The 19,804-nt window shown below is 40.5% G+C and overlaps 2 protein-coding genes across 5 annotated transcripts in view; one reads left to right on the top strand and one right to left on the bottom strand.

Moving 5' to 3' along the window:
- Nucleotides 1-2,913: 2,913 nt before the first annotated feature.
- Nucleotides 2,914-13,865, bottom strand: LOC134666477 (uncharacterized). Its single transcript, XM_063523651.1, has 9 exons — nt 13,595-13,865; nt 13,436-13,507; nt 12,954-13,204; nt 11,997-12,145; nt 10,928-11,126; nt 7,208-7,369; nt 5,928-6,131; nt 5,342-5,440; nt 2,914-4,581 (listed from the first exon to the last, which is right to left on the bottom strand). The coding sequence occupies exons 1-9, from the start codon at nt 13,680-13,682 to the stop codon at nt 2,986-2,988; spliced, it is 2,820 nt and encodes a 939-aa protein (XP_063379721.1). The 5' UTR covers nt 13,683-13,865; the 3' UTR covers nt 2,914-2,985.
- Nucleotides 13,866-16,635: 2,770 nt separating this feature from the next.
- Nucleotides 16,636-19,804, top strand: part of LOC134666480 (bestrophin-2-like) — a 40,153-nt gene continuing 36,984 nt past the window's right edge. For all 4 annotated transcript variants that reach the window (XM_063523657.1, XM_063523660.1, XM_063523658.1 and 1 more), the window contains exon 1: nt 16,636-17,087. In XM_063523657.1, the coding sequence (XP_063379727.1) occupies nt 17,017-17,087 (71 nt within the window). In that variant the 5' untranslated portion in view covers nt 16,636-17,016. The remainder of the gene's footprint in view (nt 17,088-19,804) is intronic.

The raw sequence follows: 19,804 nt of genomic DNA on the forward strand, positions 1-19,804 counted from the left end.
GTTGCATGGTTGATTGGTACCGGTGACCACCTTCCGGCTCCATCATCAGACCCTGAGTACTATCTTGTGTCAAAGATCTTGTTGAGACGAATAAAACGAGCCTAAACACGAAGTGGTTTAGTTGCATGGTTGACTGGTACTGGTGACCACCTTCCGGCTCCATCATCAGACCCAGAGTACTATCTTAAGTCAAAGATCTTGTTGAGCCGAATCAAACGTGCCCAAACACGAAGTGGTTTAGTTGCATGGTTGATTGGTACCAGTGACCACCTTCCGGCTCCATCATCAGACCCTGAGTACTATCTTGTGTCAAAGATCTTGTTGAGATGAATAAAACGAGCCTAAACACAAAGTGGTTTAGTTGCATGGTTGATTGGTACCGGTGACCACCTTCCGGCTCCATCATCAGACCCTGAGTGCTATATTGAGTCAAATAAATACATATAGAATGTCAGGTCGTTTCAAATATTTTTAATCCTGTCCGGTAGTTTATTAAACTGTACCATTATAAATTATAATACTATAAAAACAGTGCTAGGATCAAAGTCTCTCGTTGCGGTTTACACGCACACAGTATAGCGTTTTACACGGCGCCCGCCGCACACAATGATAAAAAACCTCGTCGTCGCCGTTGAAAATGTGCGGAGCCGACCGACACACGTCCTACCTGTACAAGCTCTGCCGCGGCACTGAGCTGGCGAGCGCGCGTCATCGGTAATATAGAGTAGTTTTCAAAAAATTGCCAAAAAATTATAGTAGAATTTCATAAACACTAATGTATACCAACAGTATAAGCAAACGTTGCAGATTGCATGAGTATGAAAATGACTTCGATATTAAGTAGATTTTCGTAGAAATTGACACTTGTTTCGGAGAGAAAATTGAGTTCGTTTTACTTTGATTTTCTCTTTCTCAAAGGTGTGTAGGAAAAATATCGTTTGATATGCCTAAAGTACAGGGTATTAGTAATACAAAATAGCCAGGTTGAGCAGAGTAAACTTCTCAACATTTCCAAATAAGAGCTTGCCGTTCAGTGCTTCACGGGGTTTTTCGGAAACGACCATCAGAAAAAAATTCATTACTAATTTAATAAGTCCTTTTTCTAATATTTACAACGATATTTAAAAAGATAAGAAGACGCTTTTACTGGAACAAGTACTCATTGTTTCTAATAATGAGCACAAAGTCCTGAATTTCGTCGACTAGTATCATCAATTTTGCATTATTTCGACTTTTCTTGTAAGAGCGCTCTTAAGCCCAATAACTCACCTCAGAAAATTTCAACCAAAAGCTATATTTAATAAAAAAATATCTGAACAAAAAGAAAAACAAATTCACTGTAAATCTACCAAAAATAACATCGTTAAACGCAGAAACAACAAATAAAAGTCTACCGGAGACTTTCATGGTCATGATACTATGGCATAACTCTTAGTGTTCACTTAGTTGCACCGCCAGTTATTGACATTGATATCATTATAATGCCAGCAACCCACGTGGCCGTATATTTGCCAAAAGAAAGTGATGGATCCATACAAAATGATAACAAACCACGAAGTAAACTGCTGGCATCATACGATGTCAAAAGCAAAAAACTTCTAAGTTATAACAGTTGGTAGTGACTGAACTGAAAAAAATAATAATACTTAAAATAGAGTCTCCAGAATATTTGTCTATCAAAACTACATAATTGCATTGCCAATGAAAAATATTTTTTTTGAAAGTTTGACCTACCTACCTATATTTACATCACATGCTAAAATATGTATAAGCAAAAACTCAGATCAAATTAAAGATACATATTCAAGAAAAAGTGCGTTCACTTTGTTTGTACGATCTGATGACCAATTTTCACAATGTTGACTTAAAAGGAATCAAATTCCTAATTAATGTATATATGATTATAAATTAGTACACAAATAACACTGGATATCGGTTTGGCAGTTCTTGTTACTGTACTATTATTTATTATGGTGCGATCTTTCTAAATAGTTCATATAGGCGCGTCCCACTCCCGTCTTGTCGTTGTTGTTTACTTGTTTTTTTGTTTAGTTGTAAAGCTAGTTCACTTTAAAAAAAACTTATTTCTGTGTTTTAAACAATCGGACACGTCAACTAAGGATCAATTCTGTAGCCCTAGTGAAAAAGGATACAAGTCTCGCGGAGCTTAGGTCTAAAAGGGCATAAGTGTTACGCGGACCTTACACCCTTTTATACCTGCGCTGCCCGAGACTTGTACCTTTTTTCACTAAAGCCGCAGAATTTACGATTGGGATTGGAACTGAGCGGTATTGTCCTATAATATAAAAAATAAACATACAGTCCATTTGACTCCTGTGAAAAATTCGTACCTTGTCACAGTGGGAATCAGTATGAAAACTAAGGATTTCATATTATTATATTTATTATCACTGTGACAAGGTACGAAGTGACATAAAAGCAAAATTCAACGACTTTACCTAGCTTTCAGTTTCATATTTGAAATGAATAACTTACAGTTGGATTAATTTGTAAATGGATTAAACATGCACACATTTGATAACGGATACTGCAGAACCATATTGTGACTAAAACATACAAGTGAATACAGCTTGTAAAAAGGAAGTTTATGAATAATGCCTAGGAATGATATTTTACTTGCCTAAAATTAACATATGCTATGTAATAAATCTTTATCTCTTAGGCACTGGTCCCACCGCGAGCTAGTAAGCTATGAGCTATCGGCTATAAACACGAACAAAAGATAAGCACTCCCGTGTAAGTAAAAGAGACACGGCGATATTTATAGTTACTCGCCCAGCGGTGAGCTATAAATATCGCCGTGTCTCTTTTATTTACACGGGAGTGGCTTATCTTTTGTTCGTGTTTATAGCCGATAGCTCATGGCTTACTAGCTCGCGCTGGGACCAGTGCCTTACATACAATTTATTTAGGTTTATGAAACTTATGCATATTATAAAAATCCTTCTAGTTTCCGAGAAACGTTTACACACCTATTATTTCTTGACTATTCATTGTTTGTGTATCATCATCATTGTCACCGTCGTCACCTTCTAGCAGATTCTGGATCATTTCTTCACTCATTTCAGCATCCTGAATTTTATCATCATTGTCTTGATTATCATTTTTGATATCGTCAATTTCTTGTTTTTTGTCGTCAGATGTATCAACATTGTCTTCTTTTTGTCCATCGGAATCTACTTTCGCATGTTCTCCTGAACCGTTTACGGGTTTGTTCTCTGTTGTTTCTAAGGATTCACTCTTAACATTACTAATTTGAATTTTGTTATTTCCAACACTAATATCTTCATTTTGTTCTTGCTTATTATGGTCCAGTTCGTCTTCTTCAGGGTTGGCATTTTCAGTTTCCTTATCTTCGTCTATGGACATATTATTGTTTTCGTGGATTTTGTCAGAATCTTTGTCATCGAGAGGATTAGTGTCTTTGGATATTTTGGATGGGGCATCCTTCTTTTCACCCGATGTATTATCTTCAGTTTGATCGACTTCAGCAGTTTCAAGGGGGTCAACATCCTCAGGTTTCGACGCCGCGTCATTCTTTTCACTGGATCTATCGTCCATCTCCTCGTTCGCCTTCAAAAAGTTGTCATCCAACATCTCAACGGACTTATCTCCGCTGTCATTCAGCTCACTGTTACTAATCGCCTCCGTCAAATCGACCTCCTGCCGGTCAACGGAGTTCGTATCGTTGGCGTTAGAATCTACCGAATTCTCGTCTATGAAAATCGGATCATCATTTTCGGCCGGATTGGGCAATATCTCTACATCGTCGTCGTCGTCGTCCTCGTCGCTGATGCTGCCGGGCGCGGTCCCCGCCTTCTTGGCCAGGTACTGTTTGAGCCCCTTGTTCAGGTTGTCCCTGATCTCGTTGAACCTGGTGGTGGAGGTGTGCAACAGCCGCTCGAGCGTCCTGTGCAGGCCCCGCATCTCGCCCACGGTCCGCGTCCGCAGGTGGACCGTCGTCGCGTCCCTCTTCAACTTGTTCAAACGCGACAGGGAATACTCGAGGGCGTCGACGGCGTCCACCAGGTTGTACCTGTACCACTCGACGGGCACCTCGAGGTCGCACTCGCGGGTGACGGTCTCGGTGCCGCGCGTGACGCGGCCGGCGGGCGCGCGGCGCGGGCGGGGCGGCGCGCGCGCGCGGGGGGAGGGGGAGGCGGTCGGCGCCGGCTTGGCGGGCACGGCGCTGAGCTTGGCCGAGTACACGGCGCCTTTGGGCAGGTTCTTGGTGGCGTTCTCGGTGACGGCGACGATGGTGGCCGAGTACCCGCCGGGCATGTTCGGGTTGGCGTTGATGGCGAAGATCCGGCCGTCGGGGAGCCGGTACATCTTGTTGGAGGACAGGGTTTGCGGGTCGACGCGGAACTTGAGGCCGCCCGTCTGCGCGTTGACGGTGACGTCGTTCTCGGTCATCTGTATGATGTTGTCGGCGGAGAGGTCGGGCAGGTTGCTCGCCGTGCGCGGCACCAGAGGGGGCGGGTGGCTCGATTTGAGAATGTTCGTGTTGTGTATGGGGGTCATGCATTGCACGTCGTCGTCGCCCGGGTCCTCTGTCACCTGCCAAATTGGGTAAAAATGAAGACGATTGTGGGGGACCGCTTCTATATACAATCACAATCCCCATTTTCGCACTTTCGCAATCCGCAATTTGGTGATCTTAAAGGTCTCTGCCCACTACACCGTATCATACCGTGCTATGAACGTGTCAGGCAAAAATATATTCTTTGTATGAGACTTTGCCCACTAGCCCGTTCCGTCACCGACCATACCCGTCGCGTGCCATGCACGGACCGGCAAAAATAGTCGGCGAGGATATTTTGCCGGTGCCGAAACGCTCCGTGCATGGCACGCAACGTTGCCAGAATGGTGCGTGCAGGCGGCGAAACGGTGGGCATACGGGTTTAAACCGCGTATGGTGACCGTTCTAAGCCCGTTATAAACGCGTTGCTATATTTCTTGCTCGCTCTTACCACTCTGATAACTAATCGCTGGCTCTTTCTAACGAGTATTGCTCTCGCGAATAAAACGCGGGTACTAAGGGGATGAAACGCGGATGCTACGGGGATCATAGGCGGATATGCTATGGGGATGATGCGCGGTTACTACGGGCACTAAACCCGTTATGTACAATGTGGATACGGTGTAGTGGGCATAGTAGGCCGTATCGCGTTACATTCCGTGCCTGATACGTTCATAGCACGGTCATGGTATCATACGGTGTAGTGGGCAGAGACCTTAATGAGTCTTGATCCAAACCCTACTAGCCCTGCTACATCTGAATCTCTTGCTTGCACTAAACTTAGTTCGTAAAACTTACCTCGCACAGTGGCTCCAAAGGAAAATCGGGTGTGCAGACCACATCATCTTCCTGGCCATTATTCATTGCCGCCGCTGCTGCCGCCGCCATGTCCAATCCCTTCGAAATATCAATTATGACATGAAACTGCTATTGAAAATAGCTTAAATAAATGTCACAACTTTCATTTTAACACTGGGATCTGCCACAGCCTAAGTCCAAGTGTTGGCACGGGTATTAGTTTGAATAGTTATTATGAAAGTGCCTATTATTACCTACCATCCTACACTGAGAGGAAACAAAGGCTTTCAATATTTCGTAAGGTCTTGACTCATTGGTACCTACGAGCTTGACTCTTCGTAACTGATAGATAACGTAGATAGATTGATGCTATTCGACAAACGATACAATACCTAACTAAAACATTTTAAACGAATCATAATAATATAATTTGTAACTGAGGAATATAGGGAGATTGGGTGACTGACGTTTCTGCTCTGAATGCCTGGCTTTTTCGGTCTATCATCAGAACCAAACAGGTGCATAAATATGTTCTGCAAGATATACTTAAATGTATTTTTCCAAGTAAAAACATTATAATGCATACCTGAGTTAAATTCTCCAAAGATAAATTTATGTTATCATTTATGAAATTATTATATGAGGGTGCACTGTTGTATCCATTGAATGGAGTCATGACTGGGACCGGCATCTGTGGTCCCTTAGGCCTTATGCGTAGAGGTGTGTTGTTGACAACTTTGCGTTCCGCCAGAAATCGAACAGGACTTAATATATTTGGAGTAGATGTCATCTGGAAACAAAAATTGCACATATTGCTATAAGGTACGGGCAAAATTGTGAACGAGTCAACCGAAACACAATCACAGAAACATGAGAGTTTACAATTTTAATACTCCCCATGTCACACACAATGTTTTTACTAGAGATGCACCGGATATCCGGTTACTATCCGGTATCCGGCCTATCCGGCCATTATTTTACTATCCGGCCGGATACCGGATAGTGACCTGGTATCCGGCCGGATACCGGATAATAACATTGCTTGATTTCGGAGTAAACGACTTGGATTTGAGAAACAGACACGGTCATAATCGTACTTGTTTATTATTTTAAAACAATTTAATCATTCCACTGACTTGCACGCGTGCTCATTTCGAACCTAGAAAATGAGTCCGCGCGAACGTTTACTAGGAAACAGGTCAAACCTGCAGAATGCGCACCCGAAAAACCGAAATGTAGGTATAGCTCCGCCGGCCGAATATCCGGCGGCCGGATACCGGATATTCGGCCAGTGTCGAGGCCGGATATCCGGTATCCGGTATCCGGCCAAACAACTATCCGTTGCATCTCTAGTTTTTACAGTACATATGGTGCTACTTTCCCGCATTTTCCGAGCCTATGCCATTTCATCTATCGGTGCTGAATAACATGGGTATACAAAAATATACGTCATATTATGAAACCCGGTTGAGGCATAGCAGAGCCGAGTTAAATGTCGAAAATTTAAAGAGCCATTGTAACTGTACTAACACACGCACACACACACATAATAGTTAGGTATATGATAGTATAATTACTAAATAAATTGTAAATTAGATATGGAAGAGCGGTGCCTCCCAGCACAGGTTATTTTGTAAATAACTTACAGGGAGACACCAGCCATTGGTAAAAATATGTAATGGTTTTTAATGAAATAAAGAAATAAAAGAAATAATGAAATAAAGAATTTTGTAAAGAATTTTGTATTTGTTTGTACTGTAAAAAAGTGATGAAAAGAAGAGTATCATTGAAATGGATGGGAATGAAAGGGGCGGGCCGTATTGTTTACCACCGACGTGGTATATAAAACAAAATATTAATACATACCCTAATTTTTTTCGGCATTGGTGAAAACCCACTATAAGTTTTAGCGCCGGCCACTGCGATCGGATTTTTAAGGTATACGGATTTTGGCTTGGGACTTAATGATCTTTTAGCTGCTTTCTTCTCAGGTTTGTCATCCGTGTTGATTGATGCGAACTTCTTCACCTAGAAGAAATCATAAGTTTTAATTACGACCATGACAGGTGTGTCTCACTCCGCGATTTCGTCACGTAGCTACCAGTACAACCGAATATTCGGTTCAGTGTGATTTGAACCGAACATTCGGCCGAATATTCGTATTCGGCAAAGTCCATATTAGGCCCATCTCCAGTTTTATATACTTACTAAATAGACAACACAAGGGATATAATCATTTCAGCCTATATACGTCCCACTGCTGAGCACAGGCCTCCTCTCATGCGCGAGAGGGATTGGGCTATAGTCCCCACGCTAGCCCAATGCGGATTGGGAACTTCACATACACCTTTGAATTGAATAAGGGATATTCATCATCTCAGCCATAAGACGTCCACTGCTGAACATAGGCCTCCCCCTTGGACCTCCATTCGTACCGGTTGGAAGCCACCCGCATCCAGCGTCTTCCGGCGGCTTTAACAAGGTCGTCCGTCCATCTTGTGGGTGGACGTCCTACGCTGCGCTTGCTAGTCCGTGGTCTCCACTCGAGCACTTTTCGACCCCATCGGCCATCTTCTCTGCGCGCAATGTGGCCTGCCCATTGCCACTTCAGCCTGCTAATCCGGTGGGCTATGTCGGTGACTTTAGTTCGTCTACGGATCTCCTCATTTCTGATTCGATCACGCAGAGAAACTCCGAGCATAGCCCTCTCCATAGCTCGTTGAGCGATTTTGAATTTTGAGATGAGGCCGATAGTGAAAGACCACGTTTCGGAGCCGTAGGTCATCACTGGTAACACACATTGATTAAAGACTTTCGTCTTGAGGCACTGAGGTATGTCGGACGAAAAGACATTACGTAGTTTCCCGAACGCTGCCCAACCGAGTTGGATTCGGCGGTTGACCTCCTTCTCGAAGTTGGACCTACCTAATTGGACTACTTGTCCTAGGTAGATGTACGAGTCAACAACTTCGAGTACCGAGTTCCCAACAGAGACTGGGATGGGCACAACATTGGCATTTGACATAAGTTTCGTCTTGTCCATGTTCATTTTCAAGCCCACCCGTTGTGAAACTCGGTTGAGGTCATCGAGCATCATGCTGAGTTCCTCCATCGACTTTGCCATGACTACGATATCGTCGGCAAACCGAAGGTGAGTGATATATTCGCCGTTGATGTTGATGCCAAGTCCTTGCCATTCCAGGAGCTTGAAGGTATCTTCCATTACGACAGTAAACAGTTTCGGAGAGATAACGTCTCCCTGCCTTACGCCTCTTTGCAATGGAATCGCCTTCGTGCACTGCTCCTGTACTCGGACCGACATGGTGGCGTTACTATACAAATACTTCAACACTTCGATGTACCGATAGTCAATATGGCGTCGCTGAAGAGACTCAAGCACCGCCCATGTTTCATAGTCCACAAACGCTAAGCATAATGGTAAGTTATACTCTTCTGTATAACTTGCCGCAGCGTATGGATGTGGTCTATGGTACTATAGCCTTTTCGAAACCCGGCTTGTTCGGGAGGCTGGAAGTCATCAAGTCTGTGTTCGAGACGGTTCGTGATGACCCTTGAAAACAGCTTATAGACATGGCTCAGAAGCGTGATGGGTCTGTAGTTCTTCAATAGGCTGTTATCACCTTTTTTGAAAAACAGCACCACCTCGCCTCTATTCAATGTTTCAGGCGTTTTGCCCTCGGACAAGACGGAATTAAAGAGCTTCTGGAGGACTTTAAGTACCGGTGTTCCACCCGCTCTCAGAAGCTCTGAAGTGATTCCGTCTTTGCCCGGCGCCTTGTTGTTCTTAAGTTGCTTCAGGGCCATCCTAATCTCGTACAGACTGATGTCCGGGATATCTTCGGTATAATGTCGGGACAGCTTGGCTCTTGGATCTCCTACCAAGCTGTCAACGGGCTTTGCGATCGAAGTGTATAACTGTCCATAGAACCTCTCGATCTCGCCTAAAACCTCCGCTTTGCTCGACGCTATGCTGCCATCTTCCCGTTTCAGCTTCGTCAGCTGGCTTTGCCCAATAGACTTGTCCTTTGCGAACACTTTGGAGCCTTGGTTTCGCTCAATAGTCTCTTTAATACTAACCGTATTAAAGAGACGCAGATCATGTCGCAAGGACTTAGATATACGTCTATTGAGTTGCCTATATGACTTCGCGTCATCGGGAGACTGCAACTGTAGCGAGCGTCGTTCAGCCATGAGGTTTAAGGTTTGCTCGGTCAATTTCTGAGGTCTATCTTTACGGCGGGGTCTAAAAAACTTAGACCCTACTGTGTGGACAGTTTCCACTAGCCCGTCGTTGATTTTGTCCACTGAAGCCAAGTTCTCTAGGCAAGCAAAGCGGTTAGAGAGCTCGAGTTGAAAGCTTTCTGGGTTTTGAACATGGGCTCGAGTAGGTCGGAGCGTAGACTTCATCAGGCTGGACCTTTCAAGTTTAATATTGATATTCAGTGAGCCTCTTACGATTCGGTGATCACTACCGGTCTTTACCCTGTTGATCACAGAGACATCGCTGAATATCCGTTTCTTGTCGGTCATGATGAAGTCTATCTCGTTTCTCGTGGAACCGTCAGGACTCATCCAGGTCCATTTCCTGTGAGGCGGCTTCTGGAAGAAAGAGTTCATCACGAAGAGTTCCTCTCTCTCCAGAAAGTCGGCCAGCCTCTGACCCCTAGGGTTCCGTTGCCCATACCCAAATTGCCCCACTCTCAACTCATCACCGCTTCTCTTGCCCAACTTTGCGTTGAAGTCCCCCATAACAACAGTAAAGTAGGTTTTAGAAGTATGTATCGCCCTACTTACGTCCTCATACATAGCCTCTACTTCATCATCGGAGTGTGATGAGGTCAGTGCGTATACCTAAATGACCTTCAGCGAATATCTTTTGGATATTCTGAGTATTAGGTATACGACCCTGCTCGACACACTGTCGATGGTTATTATGTTGTTTATGAGGGACTTGTGAACGAGAAACCCGACACCACCTTGGGACTGTTGGTCGCCCTCCCGGTGGTAGAGCAAGTTACCAGACTTCAGGGTTGTCGTGTCCTCCCCCTCTCTACGGACTTCGCATAACCCTACAATGTCCCAGTGTAACCTGCTCAGTTCCTCTTCCAGCTCGCAGATCTTTTCGTCAGTCCTCATAGTGCGTATGTTGTGTGTTACCAGGGCCAGTCGTCGGGGTGGGTAGCCGGATCTTTGCCGGAGATTCTTAGCATCCCTGACCCCGCTAATGCCCTGACCGCTACCATAGCCAGAGCACCGGGGGTCGCCGGAACCTCGGGGCCGTGGTTTTATTGTGCTCTGCATGATGGGGGGTGAATGCCATAATCGCCACGCTTGGCAGGCGGGTTGGCGATCGCAGTCGAGTACACCGAATTTGAGGGACGCTGCTGCCCGTCCACCGGTGGTCTTGGACGTAGTTTCAGGACATATCCGGGTCCTGGACGTAGTTTAAGGACATACCCGGGTCCAAGGGATATTGCCTAGAATTAAATCTAATGTGCAATTAAATTCTTATTTTTTTTGTAACTTCTTTTCCTAATTAAATTTAAACATTTGTTAATAAGATACCTGTATGGTGGGCGGTATTTTTGAAATAACAGCTGCAGCTGCTTTTTTCGCTGAATTTTCAGCTTCTTTCTTCTCTTCCTTTTTTTTACTATCAAGTTTTTCTCTTCTTTTTTTATTCTTACAGCAATCTGATAGATCTCTAGCACAACTTGTTGTGTACTTCTCTTTTAAAACTGGATCTTGAGTAGCCATGGTTATCCTGCAATACATTATATGTATTAATTAAACTTGTTATTTATGGGTCTTTCCATACAATTTTTTGATTCCATTTCATACACATAATTTGTCAGTAGGTTAAAAATTAATACAGCACGATACTTAGATAACTCTTTAATTGAAGGAAGAATAGAAGAAAGAGAGGCAGAGGAAGACCAAGACATGCGTTTTTGGACCAGACCATAGAGAAAATCAACGTAGTGATGTAAGACGTATCAAAACAGTGGCAGAGAGAAGACCGGAATGGCGGTTACTCCGCCGACAAGACGGGCTGTCCATAAATTACGTCATCGATTTTTGACCCCCCCCCCCCTGAAATCATCCAAAAATCATGCTTCGAATGACCCCGTTTCCTCCTACATCATGCTACCGTCATCCGATGTCCAGACCCCCCCCCCTAATTTGAAATGACGTAATTAATGAATAATCCCTTATGATGAAATAAAAGGGTTGGATGTAATTCCACCATGTGTCCAAGATGCCGTGGTGTAGCAGTTAGCTAGGTAGGTCATAATCATATCATAATAGCCTTTATTGCCAAAAACTAAAACGGTATTATATATATAAACAAGTTAACTTATCAACTAGCACATTTTGATTGTCCGGATTAGTGGTTGGCGTGTCTTGTGACACATAGGCCTCTCCCAGCTGTTTCCATTCCTTTATATTAGCGTCTTCTACTTTTGTTTTTGTTCTTAATTCTTCTGCTTTTCAGTTCTATTTGTTTCATTTTTTATTTTTTTTTATTTTTATCTTTATAGGTATATTTAGGTAGGTAATGTGTCATAAACTGTGTGAGGTGGGCAATAGACATGTCTTGGTCATACCTACAATGATGATTTCCAGTGTTTACCTGTTCTTTAAATCACAATAACGCAGAAGTGCCCAGCATGACGCTCGAAGGTACCACAGCGGTTTGTTGCTGCACTTGAAACATTTCCAGTCATCGGTATTTTCAATTTCCTTAATTTTCGCAACACCCAAATTCCGTTTGATGCATTTCTGAAAAAGATGTTGAAAATACCATGCTTATTGCAACAAAAACTTAAATTATCAATACCAATTGTACCAACCAGTTGTATCAACCAGGATATAGACCGTGATTACCTTACCTGTGAAATTGGGAGTTTGAAAACAATATAAAAGCTAATCACATTCCATGTCCCGGCCAATATAAGTCTAGTGAAACTAACCATGAATCATTGAAAACTGTCTATGTAACTTCCTGAACTTTTACTAGTATTTATTTAAGTGTAGAAAAAACATATAATGGATACAATATTATAACTAAAGTTCCTCAACTGTGGCAAATGTAATAACACTTTATGAGAATCCATCAAGAATTTTCAATACTTTATTTCCTTTATACATGGGAAACATTTAAATTTTCTCTTCAAACTTTTACATTGAAATTCATGCTAATCGTAATAATGGTATTATTTAGCCTATCTATTTGGAAACTGAACCACATAATAAAATAAAACTTGTGCACTGTCAGTGGGGCCTTTCCGGCTAACTCAGCAGAGTCCAATGGTGCCCCGTTTGGCTCAGCATTGCTCTTAGCAATTATTAGGGTTGGCACCACTTGAGGTCCTTTAGCGTGCACAACCACAGATGGCTTGAATTTTGACAACCCTAAATAGCCGAAAGGGATAGTGCCATACATTAGCAAGGGATAGCATGATTCGTCCCTGAATCCCTGTCAAACTTCAGTTTTATAGGAAATGTCCTTTCTGTATGGTAGTACTATTATTTATTCTGTTACACTCTGTAGTTAGTTATTAAAACAGGAATTAAAATGGAAACTCACCGCACAAAACACATGGGGGCAATCTGAACAGCAATATACTTGGCCACCCTGCCCACACCAACGGCAATACAACTCGGAGCCATCATCTCCTTTCTCAAACTCTCCACTATTGTAGAATGCATAGCATGTATTACATACTAACGTACGAAGCATAGGATGCATCCGCATCCTGCCATCATTGCTGGCCGAGCACCCAAGGTGACGATCACAAGATGTGCAGTGCATCCTATGACTTGTTACTGTATTCAAGTCTGAAAAGACAATAGTTATGTATAAATACCATTACTTTATATTTGTTTTTAAATCATGTTGAAATCATATTGGTTTCCTCCCTTAATTCAAACTAAAAGCATTAAGGGTTTTCTAATAATTAATGATTGTGTTTTAATAAGAAAGAAAACCGTTAATTCTTAGTAAATATAACTGTAATAAATACTAGTGATTATAAATAATATGCTTAGGTGTGCATATTATAAACATACCTTGAAATTTATCTATATAATATCTTCTTTCTTCCTCTGGAATATCTTCATCAAAATCAACATCTTTTGGCTCTGAAACGGTTGTTGACATATTACGATTAATATAAAAATAGCGTTTAAATACAAATTTATAATAAACCATTACTTAAGATTGATTACCAGGGAAAGGCGGGAATTTAACATCATCCTCTTGAGCCGGCATTTGCGAGTCAGGAGAATTTGACTCATTTCTTGAAGTCTCACTCATGATTCAAGTTTGTTATAGCTTTTATAGTTACACTAAATGATACATTGACAAGAACGTATAAAAAGGCATGTAACACTGTGGCTGCTAGGAATATCTCTAAAGGATAGGCAGTCAGTTTTCAATTAATACACCGACGCGAAAACCCCAAGTTCCGCCATTTTGGCATTTTTGTGAATTGAATTGACTCAAGGGCCCAACCTTTTCTGTTCTCTTTCAAGGCGCAGCAACTAGTATCATTTCTCTCTCCTCGCTCGTTAAAAATGCCGTTTGTCAAAAAAGGACAACCATACTGTTGACAAGGTGGACTTCAAATCAAGTGTTGCCTTTCTTGATGCGCCCAGTCTGTATATGTGTGCGTAAAAGCGTATATGTGTGCTCTTTTAGGGATGCGAAAAGTCGATTTTAATCATGTTATATATCGATAAACACTACACAGCGGAACGAAATAGCGATTAATTGAAGCTTCAATATCTTCGTTAAACATAAACATAATTGAAATGCTAATGGATAATGAATATATTATAATATAATAATATGATTCAATTATTGCGGAACACCTATTTTAGGAGGTATTTATGTATTTTAATTAAATATCTGAACTTTCCCTTGGTTCCCTGCTGGGGCGTGACTACAAAATTGTGATCTGATAACCACAATAAAGATAAAAGCGTTTTTGGTCATTTTAGGTATCGTTAAGCCTTTGAAGTAAAATTAAAATTGCAAGAAATGTCGATAGTTTATCGATATGACTTTATCGACATGGCTACAGCAACGTGGGCCGCATTGTTAATCGTACACTAAACAAAAGTGGCAACAGTGACAGCTCGCTGAGACTCCGTCTATATATATTATGTCTATGATTGACTGAACACTGAACGGACTGAACTGAATGGGACTGAGATTTAAAAGCATAGATATATAATATGCAGAGATTACGTCCAAGCGAGCTGTCACTGGAACCACTTTTGTTTAGTGTACGATTAACAATGTGGAAACACCTTGCTGTAGCCATGTCGATAAAGTCATATCGATTATCTATCGACATTTCTTGCAATTTTAATTTTTCTTCAAAGGTTTAACGATACCTAAAATGAACAAAAACGCTTTTATTCTTTTTTGTGGTTATCAGATCAAAATTTTATAGTCACGCCCCAGCAGGGAACCAAGGGAAAGTTCAGATATTTAATTAAAATACATAAATACCTACTTAAATAGGTGTTCCGCAATAAATGAATAATTTTATTATACACGGTGTAACATGAGGAAACCGAATAATTTTAACCACGCATTTCTGAGGTCAAAAGAAGGAAAAAATGTAATATGAGTTTAGGTCAATTTCGCCAAAAAAAAATTTTTTTTTTGTTTTGTTTTTTTTCAATTTTTTGAATGTATTTGTACATAAAAAATAAATGTTATTGGTAAACTTGTTACTTAAAATTTATTTTTACTTTTTTTTTTCGTAAAGCCTTCTTTTTGCAAAGTGTTACTTGTCACTTTTTGACATCTATCAATAAGGATATTTAGACTACGTCCCATAGCAGCAACATTACCATCAAAAAAGCCTTTTACATTATGTAACAACAAAAACTTGTTTATTTTTAAATTGATATTATCTCTGAAACTAGGCGTTTTTAAAAAAAAGTTTATAGGACATTTTTGTCTCTAAATATGATCAGGAATACGCTGTTAAAATTATTCGGTTTGCTCATGTTACACCGTGTATTATAATATATTCATTATCCATTAGCATTTCAATCATGTTTATGTTTAACGAAGATATTGAAGCTTCAATTAATCGCTATTTCGTTCCGCTGTGTAGCGTTTATCGATATATAACATGATTAAAATCGACTTTTCACATCCCTAAAAGAGCACACATATACGTTTTTACGCACACTTTCACAACCTGGTTCTACCTAAAAAGGGGACACCTGGATTTGAAGTCCATCTTGTCAACAGTATGATTGCCCTTTTTTGACAAACGGCATTTTTAAAAGAGCAAGGAGAGAGAGAGAAATGATACTACTTGCTGCGCCGTCAAAGAGAACAGACAGCGTTGGGGCCTTGTTTGAAAGTTTTTGAGCATAGACAATCACCACAGGCTCACGAAGATACCATAGACTTATAATATATAAAGACGTAGTCTCAGCGAGCTGTCACTGTTGCCACTTTTGTTTAGTGTACGATTAACAATGCGGCCCACGTTGCTGTAGCCATGTCGATAAAGTCATATCGATAAACTATCGACATTTCTTGCAATTTTAATTTAACTTCAAAGGCTTAACGATACCTAAAATGACCAAAAACGCTTTTATTCTTTATTGTGGTTATCAGATCACAATTTTATAGTCACGCCCCAGCAGGGAACCAAGGGAAAGTTCAGATATTTAATTAAAATACATAAATACCTCCTAAAATAGGTGTTCCGCAATAATTGAATTATATTATTATATTATAATATATTCATTATCCATTAGCATTTCAATTATGTTTATGTTTAACGAAGATATTGAAGCTTCAATTAATCGCTATTTCGTTCCGCTGTGTAGCGTTTATCGATATATAACATGATTAAAATCGACTTTTCACATCCCTAAAAGAGCACACATATACGCTTTTACGCACACGTATACAGACTGGGCGCATCAAGAAAGGCAACACTTGATTTGAAGTCCACCTTGTCAACTGTTATGGTTGTCCTTTTTTGACAAACGGCATTTTTAAAAGAGCGAGGAGAGAGAAATGGTACTGGTTGCTGCGCCTTGAAAGAGAACAGAAAAGGTTGGGCCCTTGGAAGATACAAATAATATAGTGAAATATGAGTTAAATAGATGGTTCATTCACTCTACATTCACTTTTACGTTTTTTTTTTTATTTCATTCTCAATCATAGTTCTCAATATTCTCATTCTCATTCGAATCATTCATTCGATCGCTAATGACATGACGCTTAGTATGCCGAATCAACCGGATTGGCTAGGTATGCGGCATGTATGCGGCAAAGTTTTGTTCTTGTGTGTTTATCAAATTATTCAATGTCGTGCTTGAATAACAGCTGCAGCATCCTTATGCCGCAGTTAGTTTTATGTGTTAGTTCCTCGTGGCGGTGATATGTGTTATTATATTAAAAATATTGCATTTATTAATGTTCATTCTTTTATTTCGGATGATAAGTTTTCGGATGTGTGACAAAAATATTACGAGTTACAAATTCGCAAGCAAAATATTTACGTAAAATGGGCGATGAATGAAAGACGGTTAAAATTGTGTATTACTGTGATAAAAACTGTTAAGTTACGATTGAAAAAAATATTGTAGCTAGGTAGAAAAACAAAATGACTGTAACATATACTGGTGAAGTTGCAACTTGTCGTGGATTTGGGACCTTTTTGAAACTTTTATATAGGTAAGATTTATACATACACATTATAACTGTTTTTATGAAAGTATCATGTTATTCCCTGTAAATCATACCTCGTAGCGTGCTATATTAGCTAACCGTATTAGTTATATAATATTTCCATCTAAAAGTACCTGTAAAGTAAGGACGCTAAGCACAAAAAATTTCGTACATTGGCCAGACTCTTTCTATCTCTGTCGCACGAGCGTGATTATATTGCTGTCCCTCCCATGTGCCGGCGGTCAATGCCACAGTGCGAGCGGGAAACCAATACAATTATGTGCGTGCTATAGAGATAGGAAATGGTGGGCCAATGTACGAAATTCTTCGTGCTTAGTGTCCATACTTTAGAAGTTTAGACCTACAAACGTTTTAATTTAATAGTTTTAATAGAGAAACAATTTATATATGACCACATCTGAAAGGACTAACTATTTTTATGAGGTCTACGCAAAACAAAAGTTAGAACAAGTAAACAAGTTTTTGCAAAAAAAAAACCATTTTTCGATACAAGCTCTTTATCTCAGTCAGTGCAGCTGGTTGTACCTAATACGGTCACGTAAAAACGATCATTAAATTTAGTAGATAGAAGATATTTTATATATTATTATACTTACTTACCTTTTGCCAAAAAAGCGTCCAGTCTAGATATCATAGCAAAAACCGGGCAAGTGCGAGTCGGACTCGCGCACGAAGGGTTCCGTGCCATAACGCAAAAAAAAAAACGGTCACCCATTCAAGTATAATTATACTGACCCCGCCCGACGTTGCTTAACTTCGGTCAAAAATCACGTTTGTTGTATGGGAGCCCCACTTAAATCTTTATTTTATTCTGAATTTTAGTATTTGTTGTTATAGCGACAACAGAAATACATCATCGATGAAAATTTCAACTGTCTAGCTATCACGGTTTATGAGATACAGCCTGGTGACAGACGGACGGACGGACGGACGGACGGACAGCAGACTCAGAGTCTTAGTAATAGGGTCCCGTTTTACCCTTTGGGTACGGAACCCTAAAAATCACACTTCACAAAATCTTTTTTCGGGCATGTAATGGACATTATGAGTCAAAGCAATAGGTATATTATGCTCCGCAAATAAAAGAATTCCGTATAGGTATCTGAACATTCCAATCATATACCTAAATGGAATGTTGTAATAGTACATTATTGCAGAGGCCGGGAAAGGGCAATTCGTGGATGAGTTTCGATTTTGTCGGACGACGCGAAGCGGAGTCCGACAATGAAGACGAATCCACGAATTGCTATTCCTGCCGAGGCATATATAGTGCTTTTCTCCAAACATGCGAGGAAATAAGTTAAAAAAAATATTATTTAAGCATCAAGCATCACTCAAATCAAACCTTCACATCCAAAATGTCAAAAACAATTTCCCTCTTTAATTAATTTTTAAAAGTTAAAGGCACAAACTTATTCTGCCATTCAGTACCATTCAATATTCGTTCATTCAATATAATTGCGCAATATAGTTTGTCAAACCAACTTTTCAGTCAGTAAGAACCAGGAAAACTACACCCATCCTTTTCTTTTGGGTGCTAGTACTAGTGTAAGACAAAGATAGTATGATTCTCTTTGTCTATGTTTGAAATGAGAAAGTCCTTTGACAAACTATGTAAGCTTTATGAACACGGATGAGATTTTAAAAAAATATAAAAATAATCTTTGATTTTATTAAGCAGTATTCGCACGATCATACACGTGAAATGATAGCTGATCGGGTCGTGTAGAAGCGGCTCGCGGCAATAATAATTGGCTGTTTGCGTTTTTTATTATTAAAAAGTAAAAAACACTACAGTAATAAGTTATTACAGTAATAAGTTATTACTGTAGTGTTTTTTTACTTCCCGTCCGCTAGAACAGGACAGCGATAGTTTGATGTTTTTTAGTTAGAGTTTGACATTAACGAAGAACTTCCCGTACTATTTTTGCTACAGTAAGGTGAACATTTCCGAGCATATTGGAGAAAAATTATTTTATTTTCCACAAACAAAGACTAGGAACTCCAAACACGGACATATTATGTATGTAGTACAGTCGGCAATTGGTATCAAAAGTAGCGGATCTGGCCGCGTAGCCAAGATGCCGATCGCTTACGCTCCGTAGCGATCGAAACGCAACTGTCACTGTCGCACTAATATGGAAGTGTGATAGAGAGACATAATGGTTTTCGTTGTCGAAGCGATAGCGATTGTAACCTTGGCTAGGCCGGCAGGGGGCCGATTTTTGAACTTCGATCGCTCGATTTCGTCACTCGAAAATCGGTGGAAACCGGTGAAATGCTAATTTTTGAAGTACGATTGATCGAAATTTGGAATCTATTGGCATTGACCACTCGTTTGCAATTCTATTAGTAGAATTTAAATGCTTAGTAGTGGAGATATTATTTAACGAAATACCCGAAATCGAGTGGTCGAATTTCAAAAATCGGCCCCTGAGCGGCTACCGCGAAAACAAAAATTCGCAAATTGCGGGGATCTTTCTCTTTTACTCCAACGAAGGCGTAATTAGAGTGACAGAAAAATCCCCGCAATTTGCGAACTTCGATTTTCGCGGTTATAGCCCAGACTACGCGTCAAAAGTATCTTCCATTTTTCATCAAAATGAGATATGTCTTTTGAAATCACTATTTCAATTTAGTTAAAGAAGTTCAACATCATGGATATTATTTTTATTCAACTTTATAAATATTATACGAGTATA

This window comes from Cydia fagiglandana, chromosome 8 (assembly GCF_963556715.1).
Source record: "Cydia fagiglandana chromosome 8, ilCydFagi1.1, whole genome shotgun sequence".
Lineage (NCBI taxonomy): Eukaryota > Metazoa > Arthropoda > Insecta > Lepidoptera > Tortricidae > Cydia > Cydia fagiglandana.